The following is an 18,004-nucleotide window of genomic DNA, read 5'->3' as shown; positions in this document are numbered from 1 at the left end:
GTCACTGCTGGGAAAAACAACAGGTCAGGTCGAACACCCTCTCGTCCCAAGCAGGGGAAGGGAGAAAAACCTGAAGGATTCACCCAACCGCAGTTACTCCACACAACCGGACCCGGCTGCAAAGCTGGGATTTGCACGCCCGTCGCGGAGCGTGGTGGGGCTGGTAGTCCAGGCCGGGGCGCTGGCGTCAGGCTACGGGAGCCACAGAACTACATTTCCCAGGAAGGACCGCGGCGGGGGCGAGCGGGGTGTTTGACCAAACTCTTCGAAGTACCGGGGGCGGACCGTCGCCGGAGGCTGGGACTTAGCATCGGGGAGCAGCGCCCTGTGCTTTTCTGCACCCTCTATGGGCGAGTCCTGGCCCCACTACCGTGGCGGTGGGGGCGCGGCCTCTGGAAGAGGCGGGGACAGCTGGGATGTCCTGGGTTCTCACCTGCCGCCTCTGGGTGCTCTCAGTCCGCGACCCGCGGCGCGAGAGACTAACAAGGACCAGCGGCGTGGGAGCCAACCGCGTCTTCCCGGCCCCTCCGCGATGTGCAAGGTGAGGAGGCCAAGGAGGCTGCAGCCACGCGGCGGTGGAGATGCACGTGAGGGTGCGCAACTCCGGGCAGGGCGGTGGGCTCGTGGTGGGCTCCGCCGGGGCGCCCTGGTTCCTGGAGGGGCGTGGGCTGCGTGAGAGGGGAGAGGGCGAACATTTTCCCCGGGTTACTTTTCTGCTCCGTAAAGGCCGTTTTGATTTGGGATCTCCTTGGGGCCAGCTTTCTAAAGACCCCTTGTGTGCGCCACAATAGTTGCACTGTGGGTGGAGCCAGGTGGTGTGTCTGAAGTTGAGTGGGGCTGGAAGGGACGTGCCCTCTGGTCTCCTGACCAGCAAAGGGAAACTGATGAATCCTGGGCTGCAGAGAGGTCTTCTCTTCGCTTTCCTGTGAAGCCGGTGGAGAGGTGGCTTGAAAACGGCTTTGAAACTTCACCCCCAGTAGTTTTAGCTGGGCGCGCCCGCTCCTGGGTGCTACTCGCCAGAGGCCCGGGGAGAGAGTCAGCGGGGAAGACCTGAGCCCTAAATGGCCCCGTGGACACCCGGAGATGTTCAGCTGCTAGTGGGGAGATCGTGGCCCCACCTGTTTGTTAAACGGAGAGTGTGATGCTGTTAGTGGAGTCTTTTGACCTGAGTGGATTTGCTGTTGCCAATCAAGTTACTTATCTTAATTATAGTATTTTGGGAGCCAAGTGGGGTATCTGCCCTTAGGTGGAGTTTCTTTGGCTTTATTGGCTTTTTGTCTTTCTTTTCTACTTAAAAAAAAAAAATGGTATCCTCTAATGATAGTTCTTTGTATTTGATAATGCATTAGCTTACCAAGTTATTTTGCATAGAGAGATGATGTTGATCCCTACGGACTGGATAAGTGGGAGGGGCCAGTGTGTTAAAGTGGCTCAGCATGTCCTGTAGAAGGAACGGCCAAGGATCCTCCGGAACCGAAGCCAAGTGACCCTTGTTCCTACCCTCCCACCAGTTCCAGGGCTACCCTGTCCTGGTGTCACTTATTCCAAGTCTGGTTAGCAATAGGATTTTCTATGGGAATTCACAGAGTTAATGTAAAATGTGTAATCTGGCTCTACTTTTGGGATTCAGTGCCTCATCTGAAAAATTGGGACAATAAGCTGAGATTTCAAAATACCTGGATACAGTGAATAGCTAATGGACAAGTAAATAAAATCGATACAATTAGAAAAGGACCATATCTTAGTATTCGTATTAACCTGTTTACATTAATATTTGGTGGCACATGTCTCCCCGACCTTTGTTTTATAATTATGTATTTGTTTAAGTAAAAATCTGCAAGTCCTCCACTCAGGCTAAAGCCCCAAAACATATGATTCCAGCTACATTATTCCAAGAAGATACCAGGTGATCCTATGGAGATCTCCATTGGCTTTTTAGGGTTACCAATCTCAGTGGCACCCATTTTCCCTACCAACATTCTTTCCTCAGATGCCAACACTACTTGAATTTTGTATTTTCTGTTCTTCAGCATTGATTTATTCATTTAATTCGTTTGCCAGGTATTTATTGAGTGCCCAGCAGTGTCAGACAGTTGGTGTTGTCACCAGAAATGTGGCTAGAGCAGGGAGGAAGAGAGTCTGGTCCCGGATACTTTGCAAGTGGGATAACTAATTCAAATCCACACATTTATTGAACATATCTATGTACTTAATTGTCATGTACTTAATTGCTCTCTCCAGGGGGTATCCCTTGCTCCATCTAAGGCCATGTTGTCCTCTAGCACTTTGTGACTTGGATTCCTTTACTCACTGATTCCTGGGCCAGTCATTTAATTCCAGGACCACATCACATGGTGGAAGAGCTTTTGGCCTGGCAGCCCCTGCAATTCCTTGCCCCCAGAGCCTGTGTGACTCACCCTAGTTCATCCCTGTGTCACCTGCCTGCTGGGTAACATGAGCATATGGTTGAGCATTGCAATAAGGAATCTGGCAGTTGAATTTCTGTATAGCTAGAGCTCTTATCTTCAGGTGAGTTTGCGTCTACCTAGGCATTAATAAGTCAAGGTATTTATTTTCTCATTAGTGAAGTTCTTTACATGTTCTGATAGGTGAAAATCATGATGCTTATAAATATATAAACCTCTACCAAAGATTTTATTTTAAGTCATGAAATTAATTAGGGACTGGAAAAGATGTTATAATTGTTCACAGGAAATACCAAAGAACCATAAGTATATGCAGTCAAAAATGTTAAAACTTACAAGCTATGTCTCTAGGGGAATAATCAAATGGATCTCACAAAACACAATTAATTTGCATTTCTATGGACAAGGATTATTTGCATTGTTAACAGTTTAATACAAGTTAAAGTCTATCTCTAAAGAGTTGTAAAGTGGCCTAGTCAAGGTGTGATCTGTGTTGGACTTCTTGGGTTCCCCAAGATAGGAATCAATGGGAAACCCCATAGAAATTTCCAGACAGATTTTATTAAGCTTATGCTTGAGCACAAAGGAGACAGCACAGAGGAAAGGATGTTCCTCTGAACCACCTCTGGGGCTGATTCTGTTTGGCTGCTTTTGTAAGCTGGGAACAAATTGGACTTTCTTAAAAAGGGGGTCTTTTGGGCAAAGGTGGGCTTTTTGAAAGAGACAGGCTTGTGGAATTTTCCATTCCAGTCTTGGGTGACTTCCTTTTCCAGCTTTGTTGCCTGGTAAGTACATTGATCCTGAGCTGTAGGGGCAACATGACCCACTGTTCATTATCGCCAAGAGAAGGACAAATAGTGGTCAAACCTTTATTAATTGTGCATGTGGGTCAGTAGTTCAAGCAGACAGAGGGGAGATAAAATCAGCTACCTCTGTTTTTGAGTAGGGAGTGGAGTGGAGGGGTGGTGACATTTTGGGGTCCAGCATTCCTTTTGGTCATCTGGCACTCTTGGAGTCCTGGGCCCAGTCCCCTATGCTTTCTCAAAGGCAAAGGCACACACTCCTAGAGGATCAGATAATACAGTACCTATAGGCTTCAGCATGACGTTGAATGGACATCCCTTAATCTCTTTTGCTCATTTCTAAGTCTTAAGTTTTTCTTAGAGTGTTGAATTGATTTCTAAAATGGGTTTAATGGGCCTTGAGATCACAAGGGGTTGTTGTGAGATGTGACTTACAATAACATTTATAAATCTTGGAAGATGCTTCATAAATGGTAGCTGCTGCTTTGGTTTTTTGCCATTTTGCCTTGGACTGGCAGGAAATTGCTGAGGAACCGAGCTCCGCATTAGTCCCTGAGTGTTGGTGTCCTGACCTTGTTGTGCTGTTTGTGGTTTAACTGACCTCCGCTGGCCCCTGCTCTGCACCTGGTCTACCTATAGGCACCTTCCCCTTTGTTAAGAAGGCAGGCTCGGAAGTGTGATGCCTATTTCTTGTCCTTTGCACTCAGGAAGTGTTCTACATCTTTACAAGTCCTTCCTATTGCAGATGAAGACTTTCTCATGTTCCTAATGAAGCCTTCGCCCTTTTTTCAGATTCTCCGAGGCAGAGAATGGAAAATGTGGACCCATTGGCAGAAACTGGACAGAACGTGATATAGTAACGGCCAGCTGTGAGGTTCAGTGGTTATGTTTCTGTAAAAGGGGCACAGTACTTGCCTTGCACCCTGGTTGGTGCGTTAATGTTCATAATAATCCTATTGCTCTAGGAAGCTGGCTGAAGAGGGCATAAAAGACGGTATTATTAAATTTGTTTCTGTCTCCTCCCCTTTTCAGGCAGAATGACCAAGTGCTGGGAATCGGAAGTCGTTCTCCAGTTGTCCGTGCTGTGCAGTGAACAGGTATGATCTTGAGCTGTGTCCGGGATGTTCTGTGTGGTACACGGGGTGTGGGTAGGTAGGAGAGGGGGTGGGGGTGGGGCACAGGTTTTGCACTTGGCAGGTTTGTCTCCATCCAGTATGGAACTGGGAAGAGGGGCTGCTTGCCTGAGGTCATCTTTGTTCCTTCTCTTCCCTGAGAGGAATTTTTTAGTCTCTTAAGCCACCCTTGCTTTTTTCACTCTGCTTATCTGGGAGGGAGGAGCCAACTTAGAGTGAGGTCTCTACAGAATTATAATCCTCATTTGTGTGTGTGTGTGTGTGTGTGTGTGTGTGTGTGTGTGTGTGTACTGTGGCCGGCACTCCGAGGCAAGCTCTCTGAAGCCTGTTGGTTTCTCAGGCAAACAAATCAAGGTCAGTGCAGGTTTGACCCTGGAGTGAATGTGAGGTGGCTGGTTCCCGCAGGTGTGGACTTGATTCTGATTAGGGTGTCTCTGTGCTGAGGAAAAGTGCATTTCACTCTTTCCCCCACGTCCAAGTTAGCACTGAGAGTCCTAAGTCATGTTGACATCATGGTCTCTTGATAGGATGTGTTCTGTCTGGTCTGTCAACCTCTAATATTGCCCTCTTCCAAACTGTTCTCTACCCTACCTGCAGCCCAAAGATATTTGAAAATGTAAATATGATCATGTGTTTTATTTAAAACTGACAGTGGTTTTCTATGCCTGTAGAAGTAAGTCCAAAATCCTTAGCATATCCCTCCAGGCCCTCCATATGCTGACCTTTGCTTATTTTTCCAGTCTCGTTCCTCCTTCACTCCTTTCTTCTGGTCACACTTTGAGATCCTCATTGGCATCATACTTTCCTACCGCAGCTTAGAGCTGTGTCATGCCTGTGTCTCAGAGTTGCCCTCTGGAATAGTTGGAAGACTGTAGCTACTTCTTTTAAACATCTCCCATCTTTCCTCTGTCGTCCTCCCTGCTCCCACATTTACCCATTTCTTGCAATACCAAGAAATGATACAACCTTGCCCCTATTCAGGAGTTGTAAGGATCTCATTCATTGTGGAAGCTGAGGATTTTAAACAAGGGAATCCTGATGAAAGTGTCTTACACAGGAGGGATTTGTTTTTCTTCCAAAGTAACAAACCCACAGGTGGGTGGATCTAGGATTGAATTCAGCTGCTCATTCTCTTCACTCTTCATTCATGTTCACAATATGGCTGCCAGCAACAGGAAGGTGGCACAGCGCCTAGCATCAAAATCCCTAGTGATTTTAAATAAAGTCTTCTCTATATTATTATTCTTTTTCTCAGGGAGGAAAATATTGTCTTGGAAATCATCTCTGAGACTTTCTTTCACGAGCCCGTGACCACAGGTGTCCCAACTGTGAGGGACGTGGGGCAGTTGATGGGGCAGCTGAGCATCAAACTGCTGCTGAAGGAGGCTGCCTCTGCCCACGAGGATGAGGATGAAGACGCGGACGAGTCAGGGAATGGCCGTGAGAAAGTGGTCTTCCTGTTTATAAGATGGGCGCTAATGGTCCTGTAAATGTCTTCTGTGTGGACTTGTGGAGGAAAGGTATCCTGACATTCAGGGATGCCTGTTTTCAATCTATTTGCTAGTATCTGTAACTACTCTCTCCAATATGATTACCACTAGCTACATAAAACTTTTCAAAATTAAATTTACATGAACTAAAATGAAGTAAAACTTAAAATTCAGTTAGTGTCGACCTTTAGGTTTCCCTTGGTGCATACCTGAGGAGTGTTGGCTTGGTTTACAGACCAGCTGGTTTTCATTCAAACCAAATAGAAATCAAAAGCTAGAAAATGTGTCTCCCCTCGAAGCAAGAGTATTAACATGAGAATGACCGCCTATGGGTGATTCAGCCACATGTTTGTATGAATTGACATGATGTGGCTTCATCTTACACAGCAAGCTTTCTTTGTGAAATAATTGCTACAGATCACATTCCCATTTTTTTTATTTTGGCTTAAAAATTGTTGACATGTTGGGTTTAATTTTAATGATAGGTTGTTTCAGTTGTGTCAGTGAACTGTGGCCCTTCAAGTAGGACTGGGAAGGTTTTCCTTGTTTTCATACCATCCTGTCCCAGGGCAACCATTGCCTATTCCTCAGTTGAATTTGACCGGTATGTTCAATTCTGGGCTCAAGAAGGAAACATAAAACGATTAAGTAAGTGTTTAGTGGAGAGAGTTCTTTTGAATTATTTCAGTTACAACCAAAGCAATGCTCTTTCTATCCCTAGTGATTTTAAATATTATTAGCCAGCCTAGTGGCTCTCAGTGCTCAGAGAGCAAATCAAACTAAACACTGAGGGAAAAAGAACATAGCTCATCAAGTTAGTGTTGCTTTTGATGAGATCATTTCAAGATCTCAAACAGCAGTTGGGAAAATTTAGAAAGATATTATTGATATTGGTGAGATAATTCAAAGACTCTTAAAGTGTCGTCTATATAAATAGTCTTGAAATGTCTGGTAATGAATATATGATCCTTGTACAAAAACCAGGAAATAGACTGAGCAAAAAGGGAAGAGACAGTCATTTCTAGTAGTCCCTCTTACAAGAGTTCACAAGTGTTGACATTGTGTTGGATACATTTCCAAATTTTATTTCTCCATTTTATCAGTTTATATTTGTTTACTTATCACAAAATTTAAATCTGTTTTAGAAGTGATTTAAAAATGTATACTTCCATATTTATAATGGTTACACATAATAAGTGCACAATTATAGTATGCATATGTATATGAGCAGGTATCGTCTACAGATATTTTTAATCAACAACTTTATTTCTATTGTTTCCAAAGTATTTCATTTAATGATATATAGTTCACTTAATGGAAACTTGTTTTTGGCTATTATACATATACTGTTGGGGTATATTCCTCTTATTTGTCTATATATTTAGGATAATTGCTTAGAATTTTTAAGACAGAAAAAAATAAGGTTCAAAAAGACGCCTCCATGATGACTTCGGGTGCAGCTTCATGCCTGGCCAGGCCAGGGAGGGGCCTCTGGCTGGACCAGCCGCTGGCACTTGAGCAGGCCCTTCCTCCGGCTCTGGAGTGCTCTGGAGCCCTGGAGGTGGACCTGGAGCAGGAGAAATGGACAGATTCAGACACAGACCTGATGTTCCCGTGCCTTGCCAAAGACAGGAAAGATGCACTGCCTATAAGGGCCCTGCGGCCCATGAATCTCCCCTCCCCAGATCATCTTCTCAGACTGCGTTCCCCTCACCTTCCAGCATGGCCTGGGTGGGCTCTAGATGCTCCAGCTCCATCCAAAGGAGATGGTTGTGGTCCGCGTGGTGTGGGGCAGGGAAGTTGGCCTGCACTGAGGCCTGCTTCAGCTGGAACCAGGGGAAGCGGAGAGCCCGGCCAAAACCCTGCACCTGGTCGGGCCAGCTTCCCACCGTAGAAGCAATGGCTCTAGGGAGAGGCAGGTAGGCAGCGGAGTCAGAATCCTGGTCTTTGCTTACACACTGCCCTCCCAGGGCACCCTTGTTTGGGACCAGACCTTTGTGCCTGCCCCCGCCCATCTAGGGGCCAGCCCCATGCCAGCCCCAATCCCTTAGTGGCTGTTCTGAGAGCAGCAGGCCTGGTGATTAAGCAACTTTCACACGGCATCTGTGTGAGTCTTTTCTTCCCTCTGACAGTTCTCCTGAATGTCCAGTCCCCTGCCCAGCCCAGCCCTCCATACACCTGGGCACCTGCACTGAGGGTTGAGACAGATGTGTGAGCAGGCCGTTTTGAGCCTGGCGATGGTGATTAGGAGAGAGGACTGTGGAGAGGAGTAGGCAGAGCAGGATGGGACTGTGGTGGGCTTGGGGTTCTGGGGGACAACTCGGCCCACCCTTCTTCTTAGGTCCCATGAGGCCAGGGGCCCCATGCACAGTCCTCTTTGACCCCTGTCCTCCCAGAATAGAAGCCATCAGGGCTCAGGCCTCCCTTGGGAAGGAGAAGATGTGTAAGATCGTGGTTCTGCTAGGCCCTCCCCACCCATTGCCTTCATCCTGTGGACTCAGGAGGCCCTCCTTCTGGACCCAAAGACCACTCGCTTTTTGACTTGGTCCTGTGCTGTGTCACCCTGGTCATTATGAGGAGGTATGCCTCCAGATGTGGAGAAGACCTTGATGGCATCAGATCTGATGGGTGGGGGACAGGACCTGTGCATGATGGACAGTGTCACTGTCTGATTCACTAAGTGGAACTGGGGCCCAGGGATTGTGTCTCCTTCATTCTCCGAGTTATGCTAAGTGTCTCCGAAAGTACCTACTTGTGGTAGGTGCTTAGTACACATTGTTGAATACATGAACTCCAACGAAAACCATCCCCTGCTCTCCCTAGTCTGCCAACACCAACGATGAGGACCGGGATCAGCTAAGTGGAGTCCTGAACTCCTTGACTGGTTGTTTTCCATGTGCTTTTGCAAACTCAGAAATGCCACAGGCCAAGGAAAACATAAAAACTAACAATAAAATAAAATGAAAAAACAGAAATGCCACAGGCCACTGATGGGTCAGGCAGATGACTTTTCATGGGGGACAGAGAAATAATAGGCATGGACAACCATAGCCCGTCCAGCAGCCCTTTCCGCAGAGCCAGGCAGCAGGTTAGCACCTGCTATGGCTCATCCCTACAGTAGTCTCTGTAAGAACCTTATGATGTTTATCCTCTACCCTTTACCTCACTTTTCAGAAGAGCAAACTGAGGCTCACAGAGATGTGGTGACCTTTTCAAGACACATAGCTAGCAGTGCTCAGAATCACCACTATGCCCAAGAAGGGGGACTGTGCTCACCTAGTAAACAGCAGGTCCAGGAATTCTTGGGCTCTGGATAAGGCCGGGTGGATGGATATAAATGTGGCAGTGCGGGAGATGTTTCCACCCGGGAGAGCTGGTACCATCGATGCTGCCACCTTCCTCAGTGTGCCTTCCTGTAGGGCCCGCATCCTGTTAGCCTCACGCAGGTTACGTGCTAATTCAGCTGCACACTGGGTGGGACAAGGAGGGATCCGTCAGTGGCATCCCTGTGAATCATGAGGAGGATGAGGTCTGGAGCTCAGGCAGGAACTCTCAGACCCTTAGGGGCGTGTGCAAGAGGAAGGACAGGAGTGGCCACACTGAACCAGGTTCTAGGTTTTAAAGGTACCACTTAAGTTTGGTGGACGGGGGATATTTATACAATTATTACCTTCTAGGCATGTTGCTTTAGCTAAGGAGCAACAGACCTCCTTGTATAAATAGTCTTTATGAATGAAGACCATTGTTCCAATGAGTTCTCTAGAAACATCTCCATTATGTAGAGATGAGAACCCAGAGGCTTAGGGATGTCAAGTGGCAGCTCCAGGGCATGCTGGTCAGAACTGAGAACTGTCCCAAGCTAGGACTGCATGACATTCCCTCTTAGCTGCCTGAGACTTCTCTGCTCCTGACCTGGATGGAAAGGGCCTTGGGAACCTCATCCCCTCCAAGTTGGAGGACAGGTTACAGGATAGACCCCGCCTATGAAAACCATTGTCTCCCAAAATGACACTTATGTTTCTTCCTTTTACATTAAAGGACATTTTTGGACCCTCATTATGGAGATCCCAGATTCAGGGAAGGGGCAAAGGCTTGATGAATCCAGACTGGAGAAAGTTGGAGTGCAAGCACATGACTCAGGAAGTAGCTAATCCATGTGGCTAGTGGAAAGCTGACGGGTGAGTCAAAGTACCCATGAGGCAGTTGCTAGTCAAGGAACACTGTGATTGCCCTGAACAACCTGGTCTTGGATTGGTCAAAATTTAAATGATTGAGAGATCCCTGGGCCATATTGGGTGCTAGTCAGCGGCCATCATCACAAAACTGATGTTGGCAACATCCCTGCTCCAGTCTTTTCCATTTGTAATCAGGCTGCAGCTCTTAAAATGTTACACGTGCACATCCTCCCATCAGGACTGGACATCTGTCTCCAGCTGGGAATAGTATATCCATTGTGGTGTGAATTGTGTCACCCAAATTCCATGACTTTGGAACCACTAGAACTTGAGAATGTGCTTGTCCTTGAGTTCTAGTCTCTAAGCAATCCATTCAGGTAAAAGGGAATTCAGTGGTCTTGGTCTTAATCCAATATGACTAGTGCACTTAGAAGAGAAGGGGAGGATATACGGAAGCAAAGAGGGGACTCCTTGTGGCACAGAGATAGAAGACATCCATCTACAAGCCCAGAAGAGGCCCCCTCAGGAGGAACCGGCCCTGGTGACACCCTCATCTCTAACCTGTAGCCTCTGGAATTGTGAGAAAATGAACGTCTGCTGTTTATACCAACCAGTCTGGTTTGATGTTATAGCAGCAGGAGGAAACTCATACAGTACATTTGGACAAACTTAAGTGTTTCTCTCAGCACTGCTGGTGTGGTGCCTGAATTGAATTTTGCCACTGTCCCACAGCACTGAAAGTCTGCATGGCAGTGGCAGAGGACCTCTCATTGGAGGTCTGCAAGGACAGGGTACCTGGGGCAGGTAGTTTAAACAACATAAAAAGGAAAATGTAAATGTGCTCGTGGCCTACTGTGAAATGAAACAACATATTTTTCTCTCTCTTTAATATTCCTGCAAATACGTGTCCTCCCATGTAGCTGGAGGGAGAAGTGGAGCTCTAGATTCCTTTGTGCATGGGACTGTGGGACACTCTAGGGCAGTGGTTCTCAACCTTCCTAATGCCGCGACCCTTTAATACAGGATGGTCTTTTCTGATGGTTTTAGGCTCTACAGCAGCGGTTCTCAACCTTGAGAACCGCTAGCAGGGTCACCTAAGACCATCGGAAAACACAGATATTTACGATTCATAACAGTAGCAAAATTACAGTTATGAAGTAGCAACAAAAATAATCTTATGGTTGGGGGTCACCACAACATGAGGAACTGTATTAAAGGGTCATGGCATTAGGAAGGTTGAGAACCACTGCTCTAGGGGAAGCCCTAGGAGGATCCCTGGGGAGTCCTCTGATTTGAGTCTGGGTTCTGAGCCCTGCCAGGTCATCTCAGGGTGGTGGGTGAGGACACACACTCCTTTCCCTCAACCACCCCTGGGCCAGCTCTTACCTCAGTCTGGCACTGGATGGTGTCCGTGGCCTCACACACCTTCCCCTTGTCTAGGGAGGTAGAAGAGTTGAACCCACCGATGAGCTCTTCCACAGTGTCCTCTTTGGACTTCTACAGAGACAGAGCCCGGCCCGGGCCAGTAGGCATTAGGAACCCTCCACCCAATCTGCGCTTCTATCTTACGGCAGCCCTGGCAACTCAGACAGTCTGTTAGGACTCGATGAGGATGTTCCCGGCAGCCCTGCTGAACTAGCAGCAGAATTGTTCGTAAGTTCCAGCAGCACTGAAGGGTTGAATCACTGAGGAAAACTATGTCCTTTCTGAGGTGATATGAAGATGCAGAAGGTCACGACTCCTGACGTGGCCAGCCTACAATGGTTTGCTGTGCTCTGAGAGATGACAAATTGCACAGAAGTGTGTCTAGTTTTTGTTCACACCACCCAATCAAGTGTGATGTGTAAGGCTCTGAGAAGGTCTCTAAAGACAGTTATGCTGACTGCTCCCAGGATAGCAGGGTCAGGTAATTCAAACCACCAAAAGAGCAACATGTAAATGTGCTCGTGTCCTACCGTGAAGTGAAACAACATACTTTTCTTCTCTAATATTCCTAAACTATGTGAGGAGAGTCTCTCTCGCCTACCATGTAGTTGGAAGGAGAAGTGGAGGTCCAGAATCCTTTATGCATGAACCTGTGGACACTAGTGGGAACACCTTGGGAGGGCCCCGGGGGAGTCCCCAGATTTGAGTCTGGGTTCTTGACCCTCCCTGGTCATCTTGGGTTCCTGGGTGTGGAGACCCCCCCCCCCCCAGGCCAATTCTCACCTCAGACCAGCACTGGCTGCTGTTGTTGGCCTGGTGCACCTGCACCCTGACCCGGCAGATGGTATAGTGGGGCCCGTGGGCCACCTCCTCAATGACGTCCTCATTGGAGTTCTGCAAAAACAGAGCTGGGTACTGAGCCAGTAGGCATCCAAAACCTTCCATCTGTGGTCCCCTGTTATGGCAGACCTAGCAAACTGGTACATTCTGTTAGGACACAGTGAGGATATTCCCGGCGGCCCTGCTGAACTGACAGAAGGATTGAATCATGTCAAGGTCCAACACCACCAAAATGCTGGTGGATAAGGCCACAGCTCCTGACCTGGCCGGCCTACAATGGTTTGCCATGCTCTGTGAGATGACAGGTTGCAGAGAAATGTGTCCAATACCTTCGTTCCTCCCCATGCTTTTTTCTTTTTCCTTTCTTGTGTTTTTGTACAAACCACCCTATCAAGTGTGATGATATGTAAGGGTTGGAAAAGTTGTTCAAGGACAGTCGAGCTGACTGCTCCACAGGATACCTGGGGCAGGTAGTTAGACAATCATAATGAGCCAAATGCAAAGACAGCAAGAATTTTTTTCTCTACCATTTCAACAAATACGGGAAGACTATTCCTACCCTACCAGGAACCTGGATGGGAGTATTGGAGGGATAGATGTCTTTGGGAGTGGGCCCCATATTTGAGTCTGGGTTTTGGTCCCACCCCAGTCATCTCCGGTCCTGTATGTGGGACAGCTCTCACCTCAGCCTGGCACTGGATGGTGTTCCTGGCCTGGCATTCTTGTCCTTTGCACTGGTTGACGGCATAAGTGAATGCCTCAACCAGCTCCTCTACGACATCCTCATTGGAGCTCTACAAAGACAGAGCCCAGTGCCGGGCCAAGGGGGTATCAGTGGCCTGCCTGGGCGTTGCCAGCTCAGGGAGATGCCCACCACAAATTCTGTTCCCCAGATCAGGCACAGAGGGGCATCTGCAAAACCTCCAGCCAGGGAAGGCACGATATGACACCTTGTGGGCTCAAGATTAACAAGTGTGTGAGGAGTTTGGTACACAGCGCTCACATTTCCATCCCACCAGCCATGAGTTGGGTATGAACATGACAGACCCCCCAGGCTTCCAACTGCCAACAACCAGCTCCTGCCCAGGATGAGTGCCCTTCATCCCCCACTTTCCCTCCCCAGCCCCAACACAGGTATGTAGGATGAGGGGTCAGGGGCTGGGGCTGGCCTGGTGGGATCCCAGTTGGGGTCTGGCCTGGACAGGCCAGCCCTTGGTTACCTGAGGTCGCCTCCTGCCAGAGGACGAGAGGTGTCCATGGTGGCACTTGCGCCAGATTCTACAGCAACAGAAATATCTCTTATTCTGGGCTTTCTTCTGCCCAGAACCTCGGCACAAAGTCGGGAAGCAACAGAGAAACATCCTCCGCTCCTGCCTGCCTGCAGTCAAGTGAACTAGACTTCTCTTTTCTGTTGGGATTCTGTCACCGAGGAAGTGAGGTCACCCTTTCAAGGTTCCATGACCTGGGACCCTTCCTCCAATCAGAGTGACCGAAAGCCCCCTCTGGGCTGTTGACTGTTACCCCTCCTGGCCCATGTCATCTCCACACATGTACACCAATACCTAACACAGCCCTTCCCACAGTTCCCTGGGCATGTCCCAGGTCCCCAGCTTGGAGGAGAAAGCTGAGTTCACACCTCCTTTTTCTTATGAGTTCTGTGCCCTGGGGAAGCCTTTGTGCCTCCCAGGCCCGCCCCAATCTCCCTACCTGCACAGTGAGAGTGATGCTAGACACCATTTCCTAAGGGCCTCATCAGGTGTGGATGAGATAATGCCTCTATCACAGCCTGTGGGCTGGTGTCCCATGAATCTGGTACACAAACATAGAAGTGGAAGCATTACCAGAAGGGGTGGGTTGTAGCATGGAACATCAACCTAAACATGCCAGGCGGGGCGGGGGCGGGGGGGAGGGGCTAGTGTGTGATCTTGGGGAAGTCACTGCCTATCTTGGCCTCATGTCTGCACCTAGAAGGGGTTAAAATGATAGGAAATTCAGATATTGTCATTTACTGATCTAAAACCTCGCAGTGGTCTCTTGTTAAACTTAGAATCAGACCCCGTACCTCATGTCAGTCCATGTGGCGGGAGCCTTCACAGTGGCTTCTAGTGATTCCTGCCTCCTGGTGGGAACATCCTGTGTGTCCGCTGAGTGCTTAGGAACTGGCTTCTGAACAGCTGAGAATACAGCCCAGGTGATGGGGTGTCATGTCCTGTCACTCCTCTGTCATTCTTGAGTTTCCTTCCTTCCTCTAAGCCTCTACTTCATTTTCTCTACATATATCTGTGTTTGTCTGCCTGTCTGTCTCTCTGTCTGTCTGTCTGTCTGTCTTATCCGTGGAAGTAGGAGAGCAAGCACCCATGTTTTAAGCTGCCCTATGTAGAGACTTCATTGGAGAGAAGAGAGGGAGTGCCCAGGCCAACAGGCAGGAGCTAGAGCTCTCCTCCGTCCAACCTGCATCCTGACACAAACCAGGGGAGTGACCTTGGGGGGAAATCTGTTCCTAGTCCGGCCTCAGTGAAAACATACTTCCTGCTTCACAGAGACCTTGGGGGCAGAGACACACAGCCCAACCGTGCCCAGATGCCCGGTCCACAGAAGTTGTGAGGTGTTAGTATTGTACTTTACAGGTGTGAGAGCATGTTGTTTTGCCTTAGTGTGCCCGTTTGACACATGGCAATAATAAAGACATGCCCTCTCTGAGGTCCTGGAGAGTGTAAAAGAACTAATGTTTGAAAAATGGTGGGAGCGTGGGGCCTATCCCAAGGGCAGTGTGTACATGTTATAAGTCAGTTTAAAAATTCCTGTTACAATGTCTAGAACAGTGGTTCTCAACCTTCCTAATGCCGCGGCCCTTTAATACAGTTCCTCATGTTGTGGTGACCCCCAACCATAAAATTATTTTCGTTGCTACTTCATAACTGTCATTTTGCTACTGTTAATGAATCGTAATGTAAATATCTGTGTTTTCTGATGGTCTCAGGCTCTACAGCAGCGGTTCTCAACCTGTGGGCCGCTAGCAGGGTCTCCTAAGACCATCGGAAAACACAGATATTTACATTACGATTCATAACAGTAGCAAAATTACAGTTATGAAGGGGCACTGCTCAGTGCTGTAAGAAAAAAAGGTGGGAAGAACACCTTACCATATTGAAAACCAGAAGGAGATGTAAGTGATGCATTTAGTAGCCACAATGGTAATGACCATCGGGCACTCTGAGCCGGTGGCTCTGTAATTAAATCCAACCAGGTCCATTACATGAAGGAAACATTGAGGCTTGGGATTAGTCCTGCCAGTGGGTGTTGGGTTTGTGTTTTCTACATATCGATATAAATATAGACATATCCCGGCTGGCGTGGCTCAGTCGTTGAGTGTCTACCTATGAACCAGGAGTTCTCGGTTCGATTCCCAGTCAGGGCACATGCCTGGTTTGTGGGCTTGATCCGCAGTGTGAGGCATGTAAGAGGCAGCCAATCAATGATTCTCTCTCATCATTGATGTTTTTATATATATCTCTCTCTCCCTCTCTGAAATCAATAAAAAATATTTTAAAATAAATAAATATAGACATATATATACACAGATATAAAATACATACTTTGAAAATATAAGTCTATATGTTGTACATTATATTAATATATATTATGTGGGAGGAGTGCTTCTATACATCTCTCTATTCTATGCAATGTGACTTTAATAGGTGAGAATTTGTTAAATAATGAGAAAAAAATATAGACTCAATAAATTTAAAAACAGAATAATAATTAAAATTACATGAAAATTCAGCATCTATATTGAGAAGGCTTTTTTTCTTACAGACAAAAAAAGTTATTTCAGGGAGTTCTGGTGAAGATGGCTGAGTCCATGGATACTGTATTCACCTCCTGTCATGAACACATAAAAATTACAATTAAATTATAGAGCAGCCAATCTAGAGAACTATCTGCAGACTAGCTGCACGGAAGTCCTATAACTAAGATTATAAAGAAGTCACATCAAGAATGTTAAAAGGGGCGGAGACTCAAAATGGGCTGGCCCCACTCCCACACGTGGCATTCGAGAAAACAGAAGGCTATCTCACCTGCAAAGGTCCCCTGCAAGAGCGAGGGGTCTCAGCTCCACTCCCTAGCCTGGAACACCAGTGCCGGGAAGAGAGTCCCCAAAACATCTGGTTGTGAAAACCAGTCGGGATTCCATCTGTCCAGGTGGGATGGAGGGTGCTAAAAACGAACCCCCAGGCGTCCTCTTAAAGGATGCTCGAACAGACTCTAGCTTACAGGCACCCACCCTGCATTCAGCAACTCAGGGGGCACCAGAGACATAGATAGAGAAACTGAGTTGTGTGGCTTCAGGGTAAGGACTGGAGAGATATCTGCCATTGCCCATGTTGAGCCCTCCCCCCACACAGCCAGATCTGAATCTACATTAGCCTGGTGAACTTCACTAGCTCCATCTGGATGACTCCCTGAGACCCTGCCACACTGCAAAAATCCACAGGCCTGAGGCAGGTGGCAGCTGGCCTCAGTGTACCCTGAGACTTATGCTGAGGGACCGCAGTCTCAGTACTAGTGCCAAATCTAAACATTAAGCTGTTGAACAAGCCTCACCCCACCCTGGTGACTCCCTGGGACCCTGCCTTACCCAACTTGCATACCCCCAAGGATCCTTCAATGGCTGAGCCTTAAAGGGAGTTGGCAGGCAATGGCAGGTCGTGGAGTGCCTGTGACTTTTGCTCACCTATCCCAGGCCCAGTATTGGTGGTAGTGGCCATGGTTAACAGCGTGACCTCTCTCACATGCATCCCGGCCCAGAACAAGCAGTTACCAACCATGGATCACTTTGTAGCTCCTACCAGGTGGGCCCTAAGTCAGTCACAGGCAGCTGCTGATCCAGGCCTGCACCAGTCTCCCAAGCAGCCCAAAACCAACATACCTTGTGGCTGGCTTTAGACCAAAACAGAGCACCACCCAATTAGCTCCATAAGCAACATACCACAAGCGACGGGTGAATCCTGATCCATGGGTCAGCACCTGCACAGAAGCTCATATACTGTTGGTTGTAGGCAATTCTCAAAATGAGTCAGCCTGAGGGTCAAACCCATCTGCTGATGTTCCAACAACAAGACTCAACTAAAAAAGGGGGCAGCCCTGGCTGGTTTGGCTAAGTGGGTACAGTGTTGGCCTGTGGACTGAAGGGTCCTAGGTTCGATTCAAATTAAGGGCACATGCCCAGGTTGCAGGCTTGATCCCCAGTGTGGGGGTGTGTAGGAGGCAGCCAATTGATGATTTTCTTCCATCATTGATGTTTCTATCTCTCTCTCCCTCTCCAAAATAAAAAATATAAAAATAAAAAAAAATAAAAAAGGGGGCACACACAAGGGATACCCCTGGGGCGCCTGGCTCAGGTGACCAGGGAGAACATGCCACTGGGTCCCACAGGACACCTACTACATAAGGCCTCCCTGCCAGGCCTGGGAGATAGCAGATCTATCTAATGCAGTGGTTCTCAACCTTTCTAATGCCGCGACCCTTTGATACAGTTCTCATGTTGTGGTGACCCCCAACCATAAAATTATTTTCGTTGCTACTTCATAACTAAATTTTTCTACTGTTATGAATCGTAATGTAAATATCCGTGTTTTCCGATGGTCTTAGGCGACCCTGCTAGCATGTTGAGAATCGCTGCTTAGAGCCTAAGACCATCGGAAAACACAG

General features: G+C 47.8%; 1 protein-coding gene and 1 long non-coding RNA gene across 2 annotated transcripts; one reads left to right on the top strand and one right to left on the bottom strand.

The window, feature by feature from the left end:
• Nucleotides 1-313: 313 nt before the first annotated feature.
• LOC129150370 (uncharacterized) lies at nucleotides 314-7,260 on the top strand. Its single transcript, XR_008557104.1, has 3 exons — nucleotides 314-541; nucleotides 4,262-4,326; nucleotides 5,618-7,260. It is a non-coding gene; the product is annotated as an uncharacterized LOC129150370 (long non-coding RNA).
• LOC114233194 (ral guanine nucleotide dissociation stimulator-like) lies at nucleotides 7,186-13,693 on the bottom strand. The gene is made up of 7 exons (XM_028152430.2): nucleotides 13,513-13,693; nucleotides 12,976-13,086; nucleotides 12,236-12,346; nucleotides 11,414-11,524; nucleotides 9,129-9,322; nucleotides 7,567-7,757; nucleotides 7,186-7,419 (listed from the first exon to the last, which is right to left on the bottom strand). Exons 1-7 carry the CDS (start codon nucleotides 13,651-13,653, stop codon nucleotides 7,256-7,258), a joined length of 1,023 nt encoding a protein of 340 aa, XP_028008231.2. The 5' UTR covers nucleotides 13,654-13,693; the 3' UTR covers nucleotides 7,186-7,255.
• Between the last annotated feature and the right edge of the window lie 4,311 nt (nucleotides 13,694-18,004).

This window comes from Eptesicus fuscus, chromosome 9 (genome assembly GCF_027574615.1).
Source record: "Eptesicus fuscus isolate TK198812 chromosome 9, DD_ASM_mEF_20220401, whole genome shotgun sequence".
Taxonomy (NCBI): Eukaryota; Metazoa; Chordata; class Mammalia; order Chiroptera; family Vespertilionidae; genus Eptesicus; species Eptesicus fuscus.
This window is presented reverse-complemented; position numbering and strand designations above follow the sequence as displayed.

Bases quoted from the DNA above. Each gene is read 5' to 3' on its own strand.
- LOC114233194 (XM_028152430.2), bottom strand. From the start codon at position 13,653: ATGTTTCTCTGTTGCTTCCCGACTTTGTGCCGAGGTTCTGGGCAGAAG. The intron at 13,087-13,512 runs GTAACCAAGGGC...CTGTCTTTGTAG, and splicing joins CTGGCAGGAGGCGACCTCAG to AGCTCCAATGAGGATGTCGT. The intron at 9,323-11,413 runs GTAAGAGCTGGC...TGTCCCACCCAG, and splicing joins CCATCCAGTGCCAGACTGAG to TGTGCAGCTGAATTAGCACG.